General features: G+C 44.9%; 1 protein-coding gene and 1 non-coding gene across 4 annotated transcripts; both read left to right on the top strand.

Moving 5' to 3' along the window:
- TMEM107 (transmembrane protein 107) lies at positions 1 to 20,904 on the top strand. 3 transcript variants are annotated; one of them, XM_087714277.1, is made up of 7 exons: positions 1 to 104; positions 634 to 783; positions 3,104 to 3,201; positions 7,960 to 8,027; positions 10,197 to 10,297; positions 14,647 to 14,743; positions 20,455 to 20,904. In XM_087714277.1, exons 3-7 carry the CDS (start codon positions 3,115 to 3,117, stop codon positions 20,522 to 20,524), a joined length of 423 nt encoding a protein of 140 aa, XP_087570403.1. In that variant the 5' UTR covers positions 1 to 104; positions 634 to 783; positions 3,104 to 3,114; the 3' UTR covers positions 20,525 to 20,904. The 3 variants fall into 3 exon arrangements, with proteins under 3 accessions (XP_087570403.1, XP_087570402.1, XP_087570401.1); XM_087714276.1 differs by lacking the exons at positions 1 to 104; positions 634 to 783; positions 14,647 to 14,743 and adding an exon at positions 20,227 to 20,323 and having other exon boundaries at positions 3,030 to 3,201; XM_087714275.1 differs by lacking the exons at positions 1 to 104; positions 634 to 783 and having other exon boundaries at positions 3,033 to 3,201.
- Positions 20,905 to 24,981: 4,077 nt separating this feature from the next.
- LOC148046908 (U8 small nucleolar RNA) lies at positions 24,982 to 25,112 on the top strand. Its single transcript, XR_015696544.1, has one exon. It is a non-coding gene; the product is annotated as a U8 small nucleolar RNA (small nucleolar RNA).
- Positions 25,113 to 25,318: the final 206 nt, after the last annotated feature.

Raw genomic sequence — 25,318 nt, 5'->3', positions numbered from 1 at the left:
AGAGGCTGGGCCTAGGCGGTTGCCTGGGCAACGCTGCGGCCTAGCAACCAAACCCGCGGCCTGAGGCTTCAAGGGAGCTCGCTTGATCTGCGGGCGGGAAGCGGGTATGCTGGACGGGTAGAGGAGTGTCGGTAGTGAGGCAAGAGAGCATTTTGGGGCGAAAACCAAATATGTTGTAAAAAATGTGGCTGCGTTTACACGACAAGCGGAGTAGGCCTGGGTGTTGAGCAGGGTTGGCGCTTTGGTGGGGTCACGTGTTTAGGGAGCCCGGCCGGATTGGTTGATTTGAGCCCCCCCCTTGCGCAAACCCCTTAAACGGGTTAATCCGTGTTAAGAGACACGTGTGAACGCAGCCTCCTGAGGCAAAAAGACTGGAGGGACGTAGGGAGCGAAAACTGGCACGAATGGGCCCCTCTCCAAGGACTTTGGAGGGGTTTGGATGCTCTCAGGAGACCTCAGGCTTTCCAGGCTCCTCTCTTTTTCCCCCCCCCTCCCATCCCGCAACAACAACCCTGCGAGGTAGGCCGGGCCAAAAAGGAAAAAGTCTGGCCCAAAGGATTTGCAAAGGATGTATTTATTTGCATTATTATTATTATTTCAAAATATTAATTTTCCATTGATTTTCTCTTTTAGAAAGAAGAAGAAGATTAAAAGAAGAACGATCCTGGATCTCTGAAAGGGGGAAATCAGCAGCTGGATTTCTGCACCCCAAAGATGGGGGGTCCTGAGTGAACCCCGATAAAAGAACCGGATCTGAAGAAATCCCAGGACTCCGTTGACCTTGTAGGTTCCCAGGTGGCGAAAACAGATCCCGATACAGGTTTCCCTCCAAATTCCCCTTGCTAAGCAAGACCGTTGTTAAGTGGGTTTGGCCCCACCTTACGACCTTCCTTGCCACCGTCGTGAATCGAATCGCTGCAGTCGTTAATGACTAACATGGCGGTCGCACAATCTTGGGACCGTCGTAAATAGGAACCGGGTGGCCAAGATGGTCTGAATTTGGATCAAGGGACTGGGGGGGGGGGCGCGTGACAACGGTCATAAGCCCGAGAAACGGTCACAAGTCTGTGTTTTTTCAGTGCCGTTGTAACTTCCAGCGGTCGCTAAGCGAATGCTGTATGTTGAGGACTACCTGAATACAGGTTGGCACTACCACCTCACATCAATTTACAATACAATACAATACAATACAATAGCAGAGTTGGAAGGGACCTTGGAGGTCTTCTAGTCCAACCCCCTGCTTAAGCAGGAAACCCTATACTGTTTCAGACAAATGGCTATCCAGCATCTTCTTTAAAAAAATATTTTTTTATATTAAGGTAACCAGAACTGGATAGGATAGAAAACAGGAGTGGTGTGGAATGGAATGGAATGGAATGGAATGGAATAGAATAGAATAGAATAGAATAGAATAGAATAGAATAGAATATAGACCAGAATATAGAATACAATATAGAATAAAGAACATAATATAGTATATAGAATGGAGTAGAGTATAGAATAGAGTATAGAATAGAATAGAATATGGAATAGGATAGGATAGAATAGAATAGAATAGAATAGAATAGAATATAGAATAGAATCAGAGTTGGAAGGGACCTCGGAGGTCTTCTAGTCCAACTCCCTGCCTAGGCAGGAAACCCTACACCGTTTCAGATAAATGGCTATCCAACATCTTAAAACATATTTTTTATATTATGGTAACCAGAACTGGATAGGATAGAGAACAGGAGTGGAGTGGAATGGAATGGAATGGAATAGAACAGAATATAGAACAGAATATAGAATATAGAATAGAATATAGAATAAAGAACATAATATAGTATATAGAATATATATAGAATAGAGTATAGAATAGAATAGAATATGGAATAGGATAGGATAGAATATAGAATAGAATCAGAGTTGGAAGGGACCTCGGAGGTCTTCTAGTCCAACTCCCTGCCTAGGCAGGAAACCCTACACCGTTTCAGACAAATGGCTATCCAACATCTTCTTTAAAACATATTTTTTATATTATGGTAACCAGAACTGGATAGGATAGAAAACAGGAGTGGAGTGGAATGGAATGGAATGGAATGGAATGGAATAGAATAGAATAGAAAATATAGAACAGAATATAGAACAGAATATAGAACAGAATATAGAATATAGAATAGAATATAGAATAAAGAACATAATATAGTATATAGAATATAGAGTATAGAATAGAGTATAGAATAGAATATGGAATAGGATAGGATAGGATAGAATAGAATCAGAGTTGGAAGGGACCTTGGAGGTCTTCTAGTCCAACCCCCTGCCTAGGCAGGAAACCCTACACTTTTTCAGATAAATGGCTATCCAACATCTTCTTAAAAACATATTTTTTATATTATGGTAACCAGAACTGGATAGGATAGAGAACAGGAGTGGAGTGGAGTGGAGTGGAGTGTACTCAAGTACTTCGGCCACTTAATGAGAAAGAAGGACTCCCTGGAGAAGAGCCCAATGCTGGGAACGATGGGCAAAAGAAGAATTGGACGATGGAGAAGGAGGTGGCTGGATGGAGTCACTGAAGCAGCCGGCGTGAGCTTCAGTGGACTCCGGAGGATGGTAGAGGACAGGAAGGCCTGGAGGAACGTCATCCATGGGGTCGCCATGGGTCGGACACGACTTCACAACTAACAACAACAACATGATGAATGGCTGCCGGACTTGGTCAATGAAGAAAAGGTCCAGGGGCGACATAATAACAGTCTTCTAACGTTTGAGGGGCTGCCCCAAAGAAGAAGGGGGTGAAATTATTCTCCAAAGCCCCTGAAGGCAGGACAAGAAACAATGGTTGGAAACTAATCAAAGAGAGAAGATACCTGGAGTTAAGGATGAATTTCTTGATCGTAGGAACAATTAATCCGTGGAACACGAGTGGTGGGTTCTCCAACCCTGAAGGTTTTGGAGAAGAGATTGGACAACATTGGTCTGAAATGGCAGTGGGTCTCCTGCTTGAGCAGGGGGCTGGACTAGAAGATCTCCGAAGCCCCTTCCCCTCTTTGTTATTCTGCCTTCTGGGTCAAGATGTTTTTTTCCTCGGGCTGTGAGGATTGTCTCGGTCTTTTTGCAGGGTGGGAGAAGATGCCGTTGGTCAGCGGATTGGTTCCCGCTCGATTCCTGGTCCTCACAGCTCACCTGGTCATTGTCATCACCATCTTCTGGTCCAGGGTGAGTCTCTTCTTCCTAGTTTCAATTCCTGGGACCTTTTCCCAAATATTTTCCCTTTGCTCTCGGTCTGGTTTTCCTTTTTAGGATGTTTCATCCCAAAATAAAAATAGAGTCTTTGAGGAGTCGAATGGGACAGCTCGCACGGCCATCAATTTAACAATTTTATGTCATTCTTTAAAATAAACGCAAAAATATTGTCATTTTTGCCCTTTGCATTTCATCCTGTCCCTCCTTTTGCGTCCTTTTTTAAAAACGATTCTATTCGACCATTTCTTTGATATTAGTGTAACTCTTGTCCCAGAGTGAGGTGTCCCGTGGCAAGTTGGCCCAGGGCGAATGGACACCTAAAGTAATAAAAGTGGGATAAAAATCACGTAGAGATAGAAATAGATGGATGGATGACAGATGATAGAAACGGTCGATGGGGGAATGGATGGATGGAAAGGGTAGATAATGATAGAAAGGATAGATGAAAGATGCATAGGAGAGGGAGATAGATGATAGAGATCGAGGATGGATGGATGGATATAGATGATAGAAATGGTAGATGAAAGTCACATAGGGGATGGATGGATGGATGGATGGATGGATGGATGGATGGATGGATGGATGGAGAGGGTAGATAATGATAGAAAGGATAGGTGAAAGATAGGAGAGGGAGATAGATGATATAGATAGATAGATAGATAGATAGATAGATAGATAGATAGATAGATAGATAGATAGATAGATAGATAGATGATGATAGATAGATAGATAGATAGATAGATAGATAGATGATAGATAGATAGATAGATAGATAGATAGATAGATAGATAGATAGATAGATAGATAGATAGATGATAGAGATCGAGAATGGATGGATGGATATAGATGATAGAAATTGTAGATGAAAGTCACAGGGGATGGATGGATGGATGGATGGATGGATGGAGAGGGTAGATAATGATAGACAGGATAGGTGAAAGGAGAGGGAGATAGATAGATAGATAGATAGATAGATAGATAGATAGATAGATAGATAGATAGATAGATAGATGATAGAGATCGAGGATGGATGGATATAGATGATAGAAATGTAGATGAAAGTCACATAGTTGAGGGATGGATGGATGGTAATAATAATAGAAAGGATAGATGAAAGATGCATAGGAGAGGGAGATAGATGATAGAGATCGAGGATGGATGGATGGATATAGATGATAGAAATGGTAGATGAAAGTCACATAGGGGATGGATGGATGGATGGATGGAGAGGGTAGATAATGATAGACAGGATAGGTGAAAGGAGAGGGAGATAGATGATATAGATAGATAGATAGATAGATAGATAGATAGATAGATAGATAGATAGATAGATAGATAGATAGATGATAGAGATCGAGGATGGATGGATATAGATGATAGAAATGTAGATGAAAGTCACATAGTTGAGGGATGGATGGATGGTAATAATAATAGAAAGGATAGATGAAAGATGCATAGGAGAGGGAGATAGATGATAGAGATCGAGAATGGATGGATGGATATAGATGATAGAAATGGTAGATGAAAGTTACATAGGGGATGGATGGATGGATGGAGAGGGTAGATAATGATAGAAAGGATAGGTGAAAGATAGGAGAGGGAGATAGATGATATAGATAGATAGATGATAGAGGATGGATGGATGGATGGATGGATATAGATGATAGAAATGGTAGATGAAAGTTACATAGGGGATGGATGGATGGATGGATGGATGGAGAGGGTAGATAATGATAGAAAGGATAAGTGAAAGATAGGAGAGGGAGATAGATTAGATAGATAGATAGATAGATAGATAGATAGATAGATAGATAGATAGATAGATAGATAGATAGATAGATAGATGATAGAGATAGAGGATGGATGGATGGATGGATATAGATGATAGAAATGGTAGATGAAAGTTACATAGGGGATGGATGGATGGATGGAGAGGGTAGATAATGATAGAAAGGATAGGTGAAAGATAGGAGAGGGAGATAGATGATATAGATAGATAGATGATAGAGGATGGATGGATGGATGGATGGATATAGATGATAGAAATGGTAGATGAAAGTTACATAGGGGATGGATGGATGGATGGATGGATGGATGGAGAGGGTAGATAATGATAGAAAGGATAAGTGAAAGATAGGAGAGGGAGATAGATTAGATAGATAGATAGATAGATAGATAGATAGATAGATAGATAGATAGATAGATAGATAGATAGATAGATAGATAGATGATAGAGATAGAGGATGGATGGATGGATGGATATAGATGATAGAAATGGTAGATGAAAGTTACATAGGGGATGGATGGATGGATGGATGGTAGATAATGATAGAAAAGATAGGTGAAAGATAAATAGGAGAGGGAGATAGATGATATAGATGGATGAATGTATGGGTGGGTGGATATAGATATAGAAATGATAGATGAAAGATACATAGGAGGGAGATAGATAGAAATGAACGGAATGGAATAGAGAGGAGAAGAGAAGAGAAGAATATATAGAAGAGTAGAATAGAATAGAATAGAATTCTTTGTTGGCCAAGTGTGAGTGGACGCACAAGGAATTTGTCCTTGGTGGATAAGCTCTCAGTGTACATAAAAGGAAAAAAGAAGAAAAAACACATTCATCAAGACTCATAAGATACAATACTTCGTGATAGTCACAGGTTACTAAGAAGCAAGCAAATAAGATAGATCGCTCTAGATAGATTAGATAGATATACAGGAGGTGGAGATCCATTGTGTCTACCCTCTCATCAGAGGATCCTCTATCCTCTGATAAGGATAGATGAAAGATATATAGGGGATAGGCAGGATAGGCAGGCAGATATGATAGACAGCTAGAGAGAATGAAATGATAGACAGATGGATAGATCGAGAGGTGGAGGGGTGTATCCATTTTGTATCCATCTCCGCAGCTCTTCCACCCACCTTGGATGCTGTCTGAATCCCCTGCCCTTTCTGCCCGCCCCCCCTTCCTGGCAATCCTGCTGGGGTCATCAGAAAGACAAAGGGGAACCTCCCCATCCGTCCATCCATCCATCCATCCATCCATCCATCCATCCATCCATCCATCCATCCATCCATCCTCTGCCTTCCTCCATCAAACCTTTGGAGAAAACCAGGGAGAGGCCGGGCTTAGGTGCCCCCCTAACCAGTGGTGGGTTTCAAAAATTGTTGGAACCTACTCTGGGGGTGGCCTCCTTTGTGGGTGTGGCTTGCCGCCCATGTGACCGGATGGGAGTGGCTTGCCGCCCATGTGACCGGATATGAAATTATGAATTAGTACTTAGGTCGGTCCAAGTAGCTATTCGGAAACTCCGGCATTTGAAGCGTGCAAGTCTTAAAGCTGTCAATTTACAAGATCCTTGCACCCCTAACCCTTTAGAAAAAAACAACCCAGGGGTGTTCAAAGTTGACAGCTTTAAGACTTGTGGACTTCAACTCCCAGAATTCCTCCTCCAGTCACGTTGGCTCAGGAACTCTGGCACTGAAGCATGCAAATCTTAAAGCTGTCAAGTTACAAGATCCTTGCACCCCTAACCCTTTAGCAGTGGTGGGTTTCAAAAAATTTTGTAGGTGTGGCCTGCTTTCCGGGTCCACTGGTGGAACCTCTTCTAACTGGTTCGGTAGATTTGACGAACCAGTTCTACCGAATAGGTGCGGGTAGTACCACAAAACCGCGGGAGACAAAACCGCGGTCGACGAAAGCGCGTATGTGACGTCATCACAGCGCGACGAAAAAGATCGAAAAATGTAAAAATAAAGCGAAAACCTTACCCTAACCCCTCCAAACCTAACCCTAAACCTAACCCTTAACCTAACCCTAAACCTAACCCTAAACCTAAACCTAACCCTAACCCTAACCCTAAACCTAAACCTAAACCTAAACCTAAACCTAACCCTTAACCTAACCCTTAACCTAACCCTAAACCTAACCCTAAACCTAACCCTTAACCTAACCCTTAACCTAACCCTTAACCTAACCCTTAACCTAACCCTAAACCTAACCCTAAACCTAACCCTTAACCTAACCCTAAACCTAACCCTAAACCTAACCCTAAACCTAACCCTTAACCTAACCCTAAACCTAACCCTAAACCTAACCCTTAACCTAACCCTAAACCTAACCCTAAACCTAACCCTAAACCTAACCCTAAACCTAACCCTAAACCTAACCCTAAACCTAACCCTTAACCTAACCCTAAACCTAACCCTAAACCTAACCCTAAACCTAACCCTAAACCTAACCCTTAACCTAACCCTTAACCTAACCCTAAACCTAACCCTAAACCTAACCCTAAACCTAACCCTAAACCTAACCCTTAACCTAACGAAAAACCTAACGCTAACCCTTAACCTAACGCTAAACGTAACGCTAACGCTCTAAACCTAACCCTAACCCTTAACCTAACCCTAACCCTAACCCTAAACCTAACCCTTACCTTTATGTGAATCGGCTTGCTGTAATTTAATTTTTATTCCAATTTTTCTATCTTTTTCGTCGCGCTGTGATGACGTCACATACGCGCTTTCGTCGACCGCGCTTTTGTGGAACGCGGTTTTGAAAGGGTCACGATAGGTGCGAACTGGTAGGAACCCACCTCTGCCCCCTACCTCTCCAAAACCACGACTGGAGAGAGCCTAGCGTCCCTTAGCCAGATGTTCCTGCAGGCTGCACCCCCCCCCAACCTGTCCCCTCTTTGATTCCCTTTCATTTTTGTCCCCCAGGAAAACAACGTCCGGGCTTCCCTCCCGCTCCAGTGCACGCCGGAAGAATATAACCGCCGAGACACCGAGTGAGTCATTTGGATCCCTGCTGCTCAAATCCACCTTTTAAAAAAATAATAATAATAATGTTTGAGAGATTTTCCTGGTTCTGGAGGCTGTTTTGCTTTTGGGTCAACAAGGGAGAAGAAGAAGATTCTCCCCCATCCTTTCCCGGAGTAAAAAGAGAGAATTTTGGGGCTGCTACAAATGTGGCTCTCTCTAGTAGTGGAATTCAAATAATTTAACAACCGGTTCTGGGCCCTAATGACCAGTGGAGTGGGCGTGGCTATTGTGGGTGTGGCTGTGGTGGGCGGGGCCATGGGTGTGTGACAGGCAGCACTCAGCTTCCTGCACCCACCTGTTCTGAGCGAGGCTTCCCGAGAGCCTGGCGCAAACTCCTGGTCCCGACAAAATCCCCTTTGATTCATTGACTGTGAATTCTGCTCCTTCCCATCCAGCAAAGTCTTTCAAGGGAGGATTTACGGTCACAGACCTTATCTGGCTTGGAGAGTGGCCAGGGTGACATCTGTAGAACTTGGCAAGGAGTCTCGGAGAGTCCCGAACCAATGAAGGGAACTAATTGTCTCCTGCAAACTCCACTCCCCTGTCGCTCCTCTTTTATTTCCTCTGGGAGGGGCCATTCATCGGCCACCAATGACCTTATTCCCCAAGTCGACCCCTGTTCTTTAGCTCTTCCCTTCGTCTGGCAACTCTGCGCATGCGCACACTGGGAACAGGCTTCAGCTGTTCTTCTGCCTCACGGAGGTCTGACTCTGAAGGCAGCTGGTAACTGTCAGATGGCCCTGGCCCCCTCTCTGCCTCCGACACAGAGCCCTTGTCCGAGCCTTCCCCAGACTCCAGGACTGGCCCATCTTCCTCCCCAACCTCCTCACTGTCCGAATCTGCTGCCACAATCCACTGGTGGGCCAGAACACCCCCTGGGAGCAAAAATGAGGTGGAGGGGGCGCTGCACCCCCATCCCCCTGCACCCCATTTTGTCTAGTAGGCCTCCCTGCACTTAGCTGGGAGCCAAAAAGGGGCGCATGGGGACTCCTGGAAGGGGCGTGGCCAGCCAGCAATTTAACAACCGGTTTTCCCGAACCGTCTCGAACCGTCTGAGTCCCATCACTGGCTATCTCCAAGTTCCTTGATTTCTCTGTCCACTGAGGGACAATGGCTGACAGGGCTGGGGGCTGAGGAGGATGGGTATGGCAGCTTTGGAAGCTTAACTCCCTGTACTCGGGATCGGAGTCAGTTTTGGGTTCTTCATGGCCTTGCAGCGGAAGTGACCCAAATCGTGGGATTTTTAAGCGTATTTATTGAACTTGCAAAAACAACAACCCCAGATTATTGGTTCTTAAGAGGCCCAGGGGAATTCTGGGAGTTGAAGTCCACAGAGCTTGAAGCTGGTTGTGAAATACTGTATACTAGCTGATAACTCGGCATTTGCCCAGGTATGTATTTATGCTAATCCTGTATTAGATGGGGAAATGATTGAATTATCACTTATCACTGTCAAAAAGTACTGTGATTTGACCCTGTAGTTATAATTCAGCCCAGTGGTGGGTTCCTATCAGTTTCAACCGATTCGGCCAGTAGTAGCTTTGCGGCCTGGGTCGTTGTAGCTGGTAGTGACCCAGGCCTGCCACGCCCCCAGACCAGTTCTCCCATAGGTGCCGCCATCTTGTCTTTTGCTTCTGCGCATGCGCAGAGCAATTTATTGCGCACAGCGTACGGCCACGGTGCTCCCCTGAGCAAACCGGCAGTCCTCTCTGCCGGAACCCAACCCCTGATTCAGTCCTTTTTCATTTTAGCAGCCCAGGCGTTCCAGAGTTAACGCTGGAACACGCACACCCAGACGCACACACCCATTTTCATACCGACCGATAAGATTTCCCTGCTTCGGCCTGCAGGATATTTATTGTATTTATCAGTTGGCATTTTAAAAGAAGCCCGCGCAGGGGGGGGGGGGGGGAGAGCCGCCATTTCACGCTTTCTGGGTTTCGCGAAAGTGCGTCGAACGTTGTTGGCCCAGATTAAAACCACCACCAAAAGCGAGGAGCAGACGATTTAAAGATTAATATTGAAAGGATTTGCCCGCTTTGCCCGGCGCGTCGCAATTTAGGCCACAACAGTATTGGCCCTTGAATCTCTCTGCAATTTTCTCCTCAGCCTGTGTCTCCTCACACTTTTTCTAGGATGATCGTGGCCCTGTCCGTCACCCTCGGGCTGTTTGTGGTAGAGCTGGCCGGCTTCCTCTCCGGGGTCTCCATGTTCAACAACGCGCAGAGTCTGCTTTGTATCCTTCCGTCAAGAAAAACGGGGATCAGAGGGCGGGCTGGGAAGAGAGAGAACCTTCCCTTAAAAAAAAAGCAGCTGAGAAAACGACTCGACTTCAAACCCGTGAAAGCAAATTGCCCAGAAAGTAATCCTCAACTTACGACCGTTCATTTAACGATGACTTCATGGGGAAAAGTGACTTACGGCCTGTCCTCACACCATCCCGCCACGTTCTGAGACCACAGTTTGGACGCTCGGTGACTGGTCGGTGTTTACGAACGATGGCAGCATCCTGGTCCGTTTCCCACACTTCAGAAAGAGAATAGAATAGAATTCTTTATTGGCCAACTAGCCGCCGTTGCCCGAGGATTTATTTATAGTGGGAAAATGTCCAGACTAAACGTAATTTCTAACGTTGGATTTTCCCCCCTTACCAGAGGGAGCCCCCTTATGGAGTACTGTGAAGCCGTTGTCATGGCAACTCCACTGCGCTGTACAGTAGAAGCCATTTTAAGGCACAACAGGCTGTATCTTAACAGAACAGATACACCGAGGGGCGTTAGTGGTGTCTTATCCCCACAATATTTGTTTCCAGAGAGTAAGTCATCTGTGTACCAAGTTTGGTTGAAATTGCTCAAGGCGTTCCAGAGTTATGCTGGGACACACACACACACACAGACACACACACAGAACTGTTTTTGGATAGATGATTGATAGATAGATAGATAGATAGATAGATAGATAGATAGATAGATAGATAGATAGATAGAGATAGATAGATAGATAGATAGATAGATAGATAGATAGATAGATAGAAAGAATAGATAAAGATATTATAGATAGATAGATAGATATAATAAAGATATTATAGATAGATGATAGACAGATATAATAGATATGTATGTATGTATGTATATATAGATATAGATAGATACAGATATATAAGAGATAGATAGATAGATAGATAGATAGATAGATAGATAGATAGATAGATAGATGATACAGACAGACAGACAGACAGATAGATATTAGATAGGTATGTATGTATGTATATATAGATATAGATATAGATATGTAAGAGATAGAGATATATAAGAGATATATAAGAGATAGATAGATATAATAAAGATATAGATAGATAGACAGACAGACAGAGATATAATAGGTAGATATGTATGTATGTATGTATAGCTAGATATAGATAGAGATATATAAGATAGATAAATAGAGACAGATATATACGATATAGAGATATATAAGATAGAGATATATAAGAGATAGATAGATAGATAGATAGATAGATAGATAGATATAATAGATAAAGATATTATAGATAGATATAGACAGACAGACAGATAGAGATATAATAGATATGTATGTATGTATATATAGATATATAAGATAAATAGAGACAGAGAGATATATACGAGATAGAGAGATATAAGAGATAGAGATATATAAGAGATAGATAGATAGATATAGATAAAGATATTATAGATAGATGATAGACAGACAGACAGACAGAGAGATATAATAGATATGTATGTATATATAGATATATAAGATAGATAGATAGAGACAGAGATATATATACGAGATAGAGATATATAAGAGATAGAGAGATATAAGAGATAGAGATATATAAGAGATAGATAGATAGATGATAGATAGATAGATAGATAGATAGATAGATAGATATAATAGATAAAGATATTATAGATAGATGATAGACAGACAGACAGACAGAGATATAATAGATAGATATGTATGTATATATAGATATATAAGATAGATAGATAAATAGACAGATATATATACGAGATAGAGATATATAAGAGATAGAGAGATATAAGAGATAGAGATATATAAGAGATAGATAGATAGATAGATATAATAGATAAAGATATTATAGATAGATGATAGACAGACAGAGAGATATAATAGATATGTATGTATATATAGATATATAAGATAGATAGATAAATAGAGACATATATACGAGATAGAGAGATATAAGAATTAGAGAGATATACGAGATAGAGATATATAAGAGATAGATAGATAGATAGATAGATAGATAGATAGATAGATAGATAGATAGATAGATAGATATAATAGATAAAGATATTATAGATAGATGATAGACACAGACAGACAGAGAGATATAATAGATAGATATGTATGTATATATAGATATATAAGATAGATAGATAAATAGAGACAGATATATATACGAGATAGAGATATATAAGAGATAGAGAGATATAAGAAATAGATAGATAGATGATAGATAGAGATAGATAGAATGATAGAATGATAGATAGAGATAGAAAGGTAGATAAATAGATATAGATAGAATGATAGATAGATATAGAATGATAGATAGATGATAGATAGATAGATAGAGATAGATAGATAGAATGATAGATAGAGATAGATAGATAGATAGATAGATAGATATAATATGTATAATCTTTATTGCCATTGTACTTAAATACAACAAAATTGATACTGTATATAATATAGATAGATAGATTGTGATTGGAGACACAAGGAATTTGTCTTCAGTGCATAAGCTCTCCGTGCACATAAAAAATATGCTCCTCAAGAATCGGAAGATACAACACTTAGGAATCGTCACAGGATACGAAATGAGCAATGAAAATTATACTAGGAGACGAAATAAAACAGTAGAAACCATAACGATGCCAGCCACACAGTCCTAGGAAGAAAAGGGACGAGGAAGGGTGAGAAGAAGAAGAATAGAGATCTAGTCTTAGTGAATAGTTTGACTGTGGTGGGAATCAGTTGTTCCGCAAAGTGAGGGCACGGGAGGAAAACATGTATTAAAAATAATAATGATGAAGGAGAGGAGTAAATTCTTGTATTGATGCCCCATCTGGCTTCCAGGCCCTGCGGAGCCATTTTAAGGAAGGATTGGGATTAACGCACGCAGCAGGCGAGCAGAGATCTCCAGATTAAGGTCACCTGCTTTTATTAAAAGGGATTACCGAGGGTCCTCGGGTTACAACCCCAGTGGGCTCCAAAATTGCTGTTGCTGTGGGAGACACGGGGTTGCCAGGCCCCTCACTTTGGATCACGGGTCCACGGGGGCGTGGGGGGGGGGATAGCTGCAACAGCCACAGGGGTGAAAAAGTCACTTTTTTTCAGCACTGTTGTAACTTTGAATGGCCACTAAATGAATTGTTGTAAGTTGAGGGCTATCTGTACTCCTTTTTCTCTCCATATTTTCTAGCCGTTCAAGAGTGAGGGAGTTTGCTACACAATTACTTCTCTGTTCTTCCTTCCTTCCTTTCCCCCTTCTTTCCTTCCCTTCCCTTTCCTCCTTCCTTCCCTCTCCCTCCTTCTCTCTTCCCTTTCCTTTCCTCCTTCCTTGGCTCCTTCCCTCCTCCTCTCCTTCCTTCCCTCCTTCTGTCTTTTTCCTCTCCTCCCTTTCCTTCTTCCTTTCTTTTCCTTCACTCCTTCCATCATTTTTCTCTCCTCCCGCCTTCCTTTCTTCCCTCCTCCTTTTTCCCTCCTCCCTTTCCTTCTTCCTTCTCTTCTCTCCTCCCATTTCCTCCTTCCTTCCCCCCTCCTTCTCTCTCCCCTTCCCTTCCTTCCCTTCTTTCCCTTTCCTTTCCTCCTTCCCTCCTCCTCTTCCTTCCCTCCTTCTGTCTTTTCCTCTCCTCCCTTTTCCTCTTCATTCCTTCCCTCCTCTCCTTCCTTTCATCCTTCCTTTCCTCCTTCCCTCCTCCTCTTCCTTCCCTCCTTCTGTCTTTTCCTCTCCTCCCTTTTCCTCTTCCTTCCTTCCCTCCTCTCCTTCCTTTCATCCTTCCCTTTCCTCCTTCCTTCCCTCTCCCTCCTTCCCTCTTCCCTTCTTCCTTTGCTCCCTGGCTCCTTCCCTTCTCTCCTTCCTTCCCTCCTGTCTTTTTCCTCTTTCCTTCCCTTTCCTTTCAATCTTTTTCTCTCCTCCCTTCTTCCTTCCCTCCTCTCATTTTTTCCTCTCCTCCCTTCTTCCTTCCTTCCTTCCTTCCTCTCCTTCCTTTCCTCTTTCCTTCCCTTTCCTCATTCCCTCCCCTCCTTCTCTCTTCCCTTCTTTCTTCTTCCCTTCCCTCCTCCTCTTCCTTCCCTCCTTCTGTCTTTTCCTCTCCTCCCTTCCCTTCTTCCTTTCCTCCCCTCCTTCTCTCTTCCCTTCCTCCCTCCCTTCCTAAATCCTGTGTCCCTAGTTCAGCTGAGCTCCCAGACGCTTTGCCAAGCGCCAAAGCCCACCGCGTGTGTGTCCCCCCCCTCCCCCCAGACCAGGGTGGGTGGGTGGCTCTGCCTTCCATGCCTGTTGTGCTCCCTGACTGAGGCTCCTCTCTTGCCAAGCCACCCTGGCCCACGCTTCCGCCGGAGTCGCGCTGCTCTTCTTCCTCTTTGAGCAGTGGGATGGCAGCCTGTACTGGTGGATCTTTGCATTTTGCAGGTTGGCCCTCCTCATCCCCGGCGTCCGAGGCCAGCAAAGGGAGGGGCTGCGGGAGGGGGCCCAAAGGAGCTGGACAACTTATTTATTTCACCATATATATATATATAGGGGGGAAAGAAGGCTTATATATACACGGCTTTCTGTCTTGATGGTCTCTTGTGACGAGCCGATAGACAGAGAAAGGAAGCAGTAGGCTTCCTCCCATATTTGGGCAGACCAGGGGTTGTGACACTAAATACATACCTATTTCCCTGGCTCAGCTGATAAAGGAGGAGAACCTTGTGGCTTAGTGGTTAACACAACTGCTTAATATGTAATACAGCACAGGTTCAAATCCCAGTAAGGGTATGGCTAGCTGATCAGAGCTAAATAGCTTGAAATAAATCTATACTAGTCTCCCTTTATTTATTTATCAGCACAAATTTATATATATATATATAATGTTATATTTGTGCTGATATTGACAGATAATGGAAGCAGTTAGCTTCCTCCCATAATTGGGGCATACCAGTAAATAACATATATATTTAGTGTCACAACCCCTGGTAAGCCCCAATTATGGGAGGAAGCTAACTGCTTCCATATCTGTCAATCGGCTCGTCACAAGAGTCCATCACGACAGAAACCCAATATTTTTACTGTTGCCTTTTGTATTTTGCAAAAATACAACACACACACACACACACACACATATGTATATGTATATATGATGTATATATGTGTATGTGTGTGTATGTGTGTGTGTGTATATGTATATGTATATATATATATATTAGTTTTTTATTTATTAGCACAAATAAAAACACACACACACACACACACACACACACACACACACACACACACACACACACACACACACATATATATATATATATATATATATATATATATATATATATATATATATATATATATATAGTGTCACAACCCCTGGTATGCCCCAATTATGGGAGGAAGTCTACTGCTTCCATCATCTGTCAATCGGCTCGTCACAAGAGTCCATCACGACAGAAACCCAATATTTTTACTGTTGCCTTTGTTATATAAAACGCACACACACACATATATATACAAATAAAACACACACACACACACACACATACATATATATATACACACATACACATACATTTAGAATTTTTAGAATTTTATTAGAATTTGTAGGCCGCCCTTTTCCCTGAGGGGACTCAGGGCGGCTCACACAAAAACTGGGAAAGGGGAATACAGACAGTAGGACAAAACATGTAATAAAATAGCAAACAACAAACACTCATCATTCGGGCGGGTAACTATCCTATCCCCAGGCCTGACGGGCGAGCCAGTTCTTCAAGGCTATGCGGAAGGCCTGGACGGTGGAGAGGGTACGAATCTCCACGGGGAGCTCGTTCCAAAGGGTCGGGGCTACTGCTGAGAAGGCCCTCCTCCTTGTAGTTGCCAGCCGACACTGGCTGGCCGATGGAATACGGAGGAGGCCTAATCTATGAGATCTTATCGGTCGTAGGGATGTAATTGGCAGAAGGCGGTCTCTCAAGTATCCAGATCCACTGCCATGTAGGGCTTTATGGGTGATTAATAGCACCTTGAAGCGCATCCGGAGATCAACAGGTAGCCAGCGCAGCTCGCGGAGGATAGGTGTTATGCGGGTGAATCGGGGTGCACCCGCAATCACTCGCGCGGCTGCATTCTGCACTAGCTGAAGTCGCCGGATGCTCCTCAAGGGCAGCCCCATGTAGAGCACATTGCAGTATTCCAGCCTAGAGGTCACAAGGGCCCGAGTGACTGTTGTGAGAGCCTCCCGATTCAGGTAGGGTCGCAACTGGCGCACCAGGCGAACCTGGGCGAATGCCCCCCTGGTCACAGCCGTTAAGTGGTGGTCAAATGACAGCTGTGGATCCAGGAGGACTCCCAAGTTGCGAACCCTCTCTGAGGGGTATAAAATTTGACCCCCCAGCCTGAGTGGTGGAATAATAGCCAAATCTTTGGGAGGGAAACACAACAGCCACTCGGTCTTTTCTGGGTTGAGCACAAGCTTGTTCACCCTCATCCAGTCCATAACGGCCTCAAGACCCCGGCTCATCACGTCAACCGCTTCATTGATTTGGCACGGGGCGGACAGATACAATTGAGTATCGTCCGCATATTGATGGTATCTAATCCCGTGCCTGCGGATGATCTCTCCCAGCGGTTTCATGTAGATGTTGAATAGTAGGGGGGATAAGACCGAACCCTGAGGCACCCCATAATTTAGGGGCCTAGGGGACGATCTCTGCCCCCCCACTAACACCGACTGCGACCTGTCCGAGAGGTAGGAGGAGAACCACCGTAACACGGTGCCTCCCACTCCCACCTCCCGCAGTCGTCGCAGAAGGATACCATGGTCGATGGTATCGAAAGCCGCTGAGAGGTCAAGGAGGACCAGGATGGAGGAACGTCCTTCATCTCTGGCTCTCCAGAGATCATCCATCAATGCGACCAAAGCGGTTTCTGTGCTGTAACCGGGCCTGAAGCCTGACTGGAAGGGGTCTAGGTAGTTTGCTTCCTCCAAGGACCGTTGGAGCTGGAAGGCCACCACCTTCTCAACAACCTTCCCCAGGAAGGGAAGGTTGGAGACTGGACGATAGCTATTAAGAACAGCTGGATCCAAGGATGGTTTCTTCAGGAGGGGTCTCACCACCGCCGCTTTCAGTGCGGCGGGGAAGTTCCCCTCCCGAAGGGAGGCGGTCACAACCGCCTGGATCCAGCCTCGTGTCACCTCACTGCAGTTAGTAACCAGCCATGAGGGACACGGATCCAGAACGCAGGTGGAAGTACTTACAGCTCTCATGGCCTTGTCCACATCCCCGGGGGTAACGTCTTGAAACTCAACCCAGAGCTGTTCTACTTGGTCCCCCTGCGCCTCGGCTGGAACTGCGGGGGTGGAGTCCAAGTCCGACCGAAACCGAGCAATTTTGTCCGCTAAGAATTGGGCATATTCTTCAGCTCTGCCCTGCAAGGGTTCCCCCGCCTCCCTTTTGTTCAATAGGGAGCGGGTTATCCTAAACAGGGCGGCTGGGCGGGACTCAGCGGATGCTACCAGGGTGGCTATGTGCGATCTTTTTGCTGCCCTAAGTGCCCTGGTGTATTCCCTGGTGCAGGTGGTTACCATTGCCCGGTTCGATTCGGACTTATCGGACCTCCAACGGTGCTCTAGGCATCTCCTCCGGCGCTTCATCTCCCGGAGTTCCTCGGTGAACCAAGGGGGTCTCCGGGATCCGCCGCCTCGGAGGAGCCGCAGTGGCGCAATCCGGTCGAGGGCCTCCGACGCTGCCGAGTGCCACGCAGCAGCCAGAGTCTCCACCGGATTGTGGGCGAAAGAGTCAGGAATAACCCCAAGCTCTGTCTGGAACCTTACTGGCTCCATAAGACGCCTGGGGCGGAACCACCTGGTCGGTTCCTCCTCCCTACAGTGGGGGTTTGGCCTCCGGAAGTCGAGCCTCAGTAGGCAATGGTCTGACCACGACAGGGGTATGATGTCACTCCCCCTCAGACCAAGATCACAAATCCACTGCTCCGAGAGAAATACGAGGTCAAGCATGTGTCCCGCTGAATGGGTTGGGCCCCGAATTACTTGGGTCAAGCCCATGGCTGTCATGGAAGCCATGAACTCCTGCGCCCCATCAGAGTTTTCACCGAGCGACGGCAAATTAAAGTCCCCCAGGACCATCAACCTAGGGAACTCAATTGCCAGCTCGGCTACCGACTCGAGGAGCGAGGGGAGGGCTGCTGCAACGCTGTTGGGAGGCAGGTACGTTAGCAGCAGACCCACTTGACCCTTGAGGTCCAACTTTAACAGCAAAGACTCACACCCGACAATCTCCGGAGCAGGGACCCTACGAGGAACTAACGACTCTCGGATAACAGCGGCCACACCCCCACCCCTTCCCTGGGCTCTCGGCTGATGCAGCACCTGAAATCCTTCTGGGCACAGCTCTACAAGGGGGACTCCTCCCTCTGGGCCCAGCCAGGTTTCAGTAATACATGCCAGGTCTGCCCTCTCGTCTAAAATTAAGTCCCGGACGAGAGGAGCTTTATGTACAACAGACCTGGCATTTAGCGACAACAGCCTGAGACCAGGGTCCTGACTACTTGCGCCATCTGGTCTTGGAGTGGGACTCCTAGGGCCGGAAGGAGGGATCTCTGTAATGTAGCGAACCCTCCTTCCCCGGTAATGGCCTGCCCTAAAGTCCCCGCCGTATCTGCCCCTCCCTGTTACGACCGCAATACCCCGACCCTCTCCCGTGTCTCTGGTCCCCTCAACCACCCCCGTGGCCCCCGCAACTCCCGGCAGGTCCTCCGAATCACGCATACTCATACACTCCCCCAAACAGTCCCCACGTAAGAAGTTAAAAACACAAAATTACAACAATATGATCATAAAAAAGTGGGACATTCATCCATCTCAAGCGTACCTCAAGCATAACCCATACAAAGACAGAAGAAAAAGGTGAAAGAAAAGAAAGAAATTATAAATTGCGCATAAAAATTGATTGGTTTAAAGTGCGAATAGTTCTGGGAAGGTCCAAAAAAAAGTCCAAGATGGTTAAGGCAAGCAGAGGGCCTTCTATGTACTGTAAGTACCCCCGCTCGGCCAGTAGTGGCGCTATCTGTGGCCGCAGGTCCAAGGCGGCATCAGGCAACAATGGCCGTGGCAGATGAAAGTGTAGATAAAAGAGCAGATGAAGATATACTCCAAAAGGTCCAAAAGCCGCATTCCAAAAGGAGTCTAGTCCCACCCAACAAAAGGCCCTGCAATGGCAATGGCAACGGCCCAGTGGGGGGGAGAATGCACCAACAGGGGAGGCCAAGCCATACACACACCGTATTTTTCAGAGTATAAGACGCACAAAAAAGAGGCTGAAAACCTGGGTGCATCTTATACACTGAATACAGCATTTTTTTCCTCCCAAAACCCTGCCCTCTTCACTAAAATGGCCATGCATAGACTTTACGAGGCTTCCAGAGTGCTTCTGGGGGCTGGGGAGGGCAGAAATGAGCAAAGAATGGGCTGTTTTTTGCTCAATTCTGCCCCCCCCCCAACCCCCCAGGGCACTCTATAAGCCTTCTAAAGGCTATGCATGCCCTTTTTTGTCTAAAACGGGGTTTTCACCGGGGGTCGCTTCGTGCGGAGGGCTGAGGAGAGCGGACCTGTTCCCCAAGGCAGGAATCATCACCTTCATTTAATGACCCCCCCATAATTCCTCGCGGGATGGAGTCTTGGGCAACTGAGGTGTTTTAATGGCCGGATGCCATTCCCTGTCACCAGTGCGGAGTTCTATTTGGCAGATATATATTCTCATCGTGCCCAGAGAGAGAGAAATATCTGCCTTTACCTAGGATCGAACAGGCAGACTCCTGATTGTGAGGTGAGAGCTCCGCCTCTAGGCCACCAAATCATTTGAAACGAATTCCTCCGTTGATTTCCCTGACGGCACCCTTCTTAGCATTGGCCGCCCACTGCAGCGCTTCCATCTGCCTCTCGTTCTTCGTCTTTGAGCGCTGGGAGACGGTCACGTACTGGTACATCCTGGGCTTTTGCAGGTAGACGAGCGTCCCTGCGGGGTCGCCAATTTCCTCGCGAGGATTCCGGGTTCGCTCCGATTCAGGAAGGGAGAAGGGGAACGCTCTTCTTTTGGGGTACTTATCCTTCCCTTTTCGCCCACTCTACCCAGTGCCTTGCCTGCCACGGTCGAGATCTTCCTCTTCATCTCCGTCTTCGGACTCAAGAAGAAGCCGTTGTGAGGAGGAGGAGGACGAGGGCGACGACCCCTGGTCAAAAAGAGACTTCTCGTTCGGATAATCCCAGGGCAGGAGGAGCTCCAACAGAGAGTGAGAGGGAGGTGAAATGTCTTTCGTTTAGGACGATCAGCTGTTTCTGGCTCCCAGCTCCATCTTTACTCACCATTCCATGGACCTAAAAAGCAGCTGGATCTTCTTCAGTGCTTGGACTCCTTCAGGGCAGACCTCCAATATTGTATCTGTGATGGTACTCCTGTCTTTCATTCAAGGCAGTATTTACCAACCTTGGCAGCTTTAGGATGGAAGCTTCTTGGACGAGAAGACAAGGAAGTTCAGTTGCCTCTCAAGAAGGCACCTTTGGGACTCTAAGATAGATGGATTTTCCTTCCCTTCCTTCCTTCCTTCCATCCATCCATCCATCCATCCTTTCTTTCTTCCATCCATCCTTCCTTTCCTTCCATCCTTCCTTTCATCCATCCTTGCTTCCTCTTTCATCCATCCATCCATCCTTCCATCTATCCATTCTTCCTTCCATCCATCCTTCCTCCCTCCCTTCCATCCATCCTTCCTTTCCTTCCTTCCATCCTTCTATCCATCCTTGCTTCCTCTCTTTCATCCATCCATCCATCCTTGCATCTATCCATCCTTCCTTCCATCCATTCTTCCTTCCTTCCATCCATCCTTCCTTTCCTTCCATCCTTGCTTCCTCCCTCCCTCCCTTCCATCCTTCCTTTCCTTTCTTCCATCCATCCTTTCTTTCTTCCATCCATCCATCCATCCATCCTTCCATCCATCCTTCCTTTCCCTCCTTCCATCCATCCTTGCTTCCTCTTTCATCCATCCTTCCTTCCATCCATCCTTCCTTCCTTCCTTCCATCCTTCCTTCCTTCCATCTATCCATTCTTCCTTCCATCTATCCATTCTTCCTTCCTTCCATCCTTCCTTCCATCCATCCATCCATCCTTCCTTGCTTCCTTCCATCCATCCTTCCTTCCTTCCATCCATCCTTCCTTCCATCTATCCATTCTTCCTTCCACCCATTCTTCCTTCCATCCATTCTTCCTTCCTTCCATCCATCCATCCATCCATCCATCCATCCATCCTTCCTTCCTTCTATCCAGCCATCCTTCTTCCTTCCATCCATCCTTCCTTCCATCCATCCATCCTTGCTTCCTCCCTTCCATCCATTCTTCCTTCCTTCCTTCCATCCATCCTTCCATCCATCCATCCTTGCTTCCTCCCTTCCATCCATTCTTACTTCCTTCCATCCATCCTTCCATCCATCCATCCTTGCTTACTCCCTTCCATCCATCCATCCTTCCACCCACTCATCCATTCACTATTTCCCTTCTGTCCCAAAGGTGTTTTTTCAAGAGGTAACTGGACTTTGGGGGGGGGGGGGGGTTGAATACATTTCGCTTCTTATCCAAGAAGCTTCTTCAGTTCTGGCCGGATGGTGGGGAAAGGAAGGATTTCTATTCCTTGTGGACAGCTGGTCATTTGCATCCTTTTTAAAGGGTCCTTGAGGCCACTTGGAGGTTTGTCTGAAAAACCACAAAGTTGTTACCTCTTGAAAAAACACCGTTGGGACAACCATGACCTGGATGACTGAGAATCTCCATAGACCTCTTCCCTTCCTCTATTCTTCTTTCTTTCCTTCCTTCCTTCCTTCCCAACTTCCTACCTATCTACCAACCTTCCACAAACCGGCTGGGGAATTCTGGGAGTTGAAGTCCACAAGTTTTCTATTTGCCAAAGTTGGACATCCCTGAAATCTGAATCAGTTAAAGAAGGTGCTATCGCATTTCCCATAAACGTCCTCGTTCGCCACGTCGCAACCTCATTCTGTGGCGGAGCTGACATTCTCTTCCTTCAAAACTACACAACCTGGAATTGCAGTGCTAAAAAACTCCGTGCAAGAATGAAAAAGTGGAGGGAAATGCCATCGCTTCCCTTCGTTTTGCCAATAAATAAATAAAAAATAAAAATCGACTGGAGAACTCGATTCTATTTTCCCCTGTTGCATCCCAAATAATTTCACACAAATATTAAAAGTCTTTATATGTATGTATGTATGTATGTATGTATGTATGTATGTATGTATGTATACATATTATACACACTAGACATAACGTGCATTTTGGATTCAAGTTCTGTTAAGATACAGCCTGTTGTGCCTTAAAATGGCTTCTACTGTACAGCACAGCAGAGTTGCCTTGATAACGGCTTGGCAGTACTCCATAAGGGGGCTCCCTCTAACACAGGATTGGGATAAATACATACCCGGGCTATCAGCTAGTATATACTGTATATAAAACAGCCTTTTTACTCCTCTTGTTGATGGGCATTCCTCAATTTTCCATGATTTTCCACTGCTAAGCAACCTCCTCATTTGCATCCTAGGTTTTTCATCAGCGTTGTTAACCGAATCCCTCCAGTTGTTCAGTGAATCATCTGGTCGTTAAGTGAACTCCAGGGACTTTGCTCACCAGACGTCGGCCCAGAACTTAGCATCCATCCCTCTCCTAGAAAAATGAAATATTGTAGGGAATATTAAAAAGGGCAGAATATTTCCCTTAAAAGGGGAGGCAGAATCTCAGCTCCCCCTCCCAGCAGCCTTGGCTATACACCCTTTTGTTGGCAGGGTGAGGTCTCTGCTTTTTAGGATGCTGTCTAGATTTCCCATCGCTTTCCTCCCCAGGAAGAAGCCTCTTTTGATTTCTTGGCTGCCGTCCCCATCTGCGGTGATCTTGGAGCCCAGGAAAATAAAATCTGTCCTCCCACCTCCATTTCTTTTCCATTTGTCCTGGGGATGAATAGAATAGAATAAAATAGAAAATATGGAATGAAATGGATTGGAATGAAGAATGGAATAGAAAATATGGAATGAATAGAGCAGAATAGAGAATAGGATAGGATAGCATAGAATAGAGTAAAATAGAAAATATAGAATAGAATAGAGAATAGAATAGAAAAGATATGGAATGGAATGGAACAGAATAGAGAATAGGATAGAATAGAATAGAAAATATAGAATAGAATAGAGAATAGAGTAAAATAGAAAATATGGAATGGAATAGAACAGAATAGAGAATAGAACAGAATAGAAAAGAAAATATGGAATGGAATAGAATAGAGAATAGAAAAGAAAATATGGAATAGAATAGAAAAGAAAATATGGAATGGAATAGAATAGAGAAAAATAGAAAATATAGAATAGAAAATATATGGAGTGGAATGGAACAGAATAGAGAATAGGATAGAATAGAATAGAAAATATGGAATGGAATAGCATATAGAATAGAAAAGAAAATATGGAATGGAATAGAACAGAATAGAGAATAGAACAGAATAGAATGGAAAAGAAAATATGGAATGGAATAGAACAGAATAGAGAATAGAATAAAAAAGAAGATATGGAATGGAACAGAATAGAGAATAGGATAGAATAGAATAGAAAATATGGAATGGAATAGAGAATAGAATAGAAAAGATATGGAATGGAATGGAACAGAATATAGAATAGAATAGAAAATATGGAATGGAATAGAGAATAGAATAGAATAGAAAATATGGAATGGAATAGAGAATAGAATAGAAAAGAAAATATGGAATGGAATAGAACAGGATAGAGAATAGAACAGAATAGAATAGAAAATATGGAATGGAATAGAGAATAGAATAGAAAAGAAAATATAGAATGGAATAGAACAGAATAGAGAATAGAATAGAATAGAGAATAGAATAAAAAAGAAGATATGGAATGGAATAGAACAGAGTATAGGATAGAATAGAATAGAAAATATGGAATGGAATAGAACAGAATAGAGAATAGGATTGATGAAAGGACATGGGAGAGGGCTGGATGATAACTTCCCACAGGATAGAATAGAATAGAAAATATGGAATAGAATAGAATAGAATAGAGAATAGAATAGAAAATATGGAATAGAATATAGAATAGAATAGGAATAACAGCGTTGGAAGAGACCTTGGAGGTCTTCCAGTCCAACCCCCTTCTTATCCATGATCCTATCTTTTTATTCTCTCCCAGCTGTTGTTTGGCTGTCCCAGTAGCTCCCAGTCCTCCTCCTCCTTTCCCAGTTGTCCAGGCAAGGCGTTTCTGGAAGATTAAACGGACGCAACGCAATTGCACCAAAATCCCAATCCTGCAAGGCGCTCCGGGCATTTAAAGAGAGCGACGTCACCGGGCTATTTTTGACTCGGGCGTGACGTCAGGTTTATGCAGATCAAGCGGCGCACGGGTCGCTGGGAAATTAGCCGGCGCCGCCACCGGGAGGGATTTGGATGCTACCGAAAACAACGGGAGCCGACAAAAGAAACTTGATGACGTTTTTTCACGAGGGAATTGGGATGCGTGGGAAATACCTGCGCGGGTCACCATGACCTTGCCGGTTGTCCCGCGGTGGGCAGCCGCCACCCGGGAGAGACGCGGGTTATCGTCAGTGAGGTATATCCTTACCTGTTCCTCCTCCGGGAGAACAGAAAATGATGAATGGAGAGGCATGAGAGATGATTAGAGTCTCCGCCAACCGGGGAACAGCAACACCCCGGTTTGCTCCTTTCTGATTTTCCTGACGGTCCTTCTCGATTCGTGTCTACCAAAAAGCAGAAAGGGCTAACGTGCGAACTCGCCTAACGCGTGTTCGACACCTAACTACGGGTGCAATGAGGAAGGGACCGTCTCTTGTGGACTCGGAAGTGGCGCATTTTCTATGCAAAGCAATTGATTTTTGTTTTTACTCGGTTTGGTGCTTTTAATTCGTTAACTACAGC

The sequence above is a fragment of the Thamnophis sirtalis genome, unplaced genomic scaffold (assembly GCF_051295495.1).
Source record: "Thamnophis sirtalis isolate CommonGarterSnake01/CBP01778 unplaced genomic scaffold, rThaSir2_p1.2 scaffold_4, whole genome shotgun sequence".
NCBI classification, from domain to species: Eukaryota; Metazoa; Chordata; class Lepidosauria; order Squamata; family Natricidae; genus Thamnophis; species Thamnophis sirtalis.
Note: the sequence above shows the minus strand (reverse complement) of the source record. Positions and strands in the feature narration are given on the sequence as shown.

What these genes read in the sequence shown, in the direction of transcription:
- TMEM107 (XM_087714276.1), top strand. Translation starts at nt 3,058, where the DNA reads ATGTTTTTTTCCTCGGGCTGTGAGGATTGTCTCGGTCTTTTTGCAGGG. An exon ending in TCACCATCTTCTGGTCCAGG is followed by an intron (nt 3,202 to 7,959) that starts GTGAGTCTCTTC and finishes TTTGTCCCCCAG; the next exon opens with GAAAACAACGTCCGGGCTTC. An exon ending in CAACGCGCAGAGTCTGCTTT is followed by an intron (nt 10,298 to 20,226) that starts GTATCCTTCCGT and finishes CACCCTTCTTAG; the next exon opens with CATTGGCCGCCCACTGCAGC.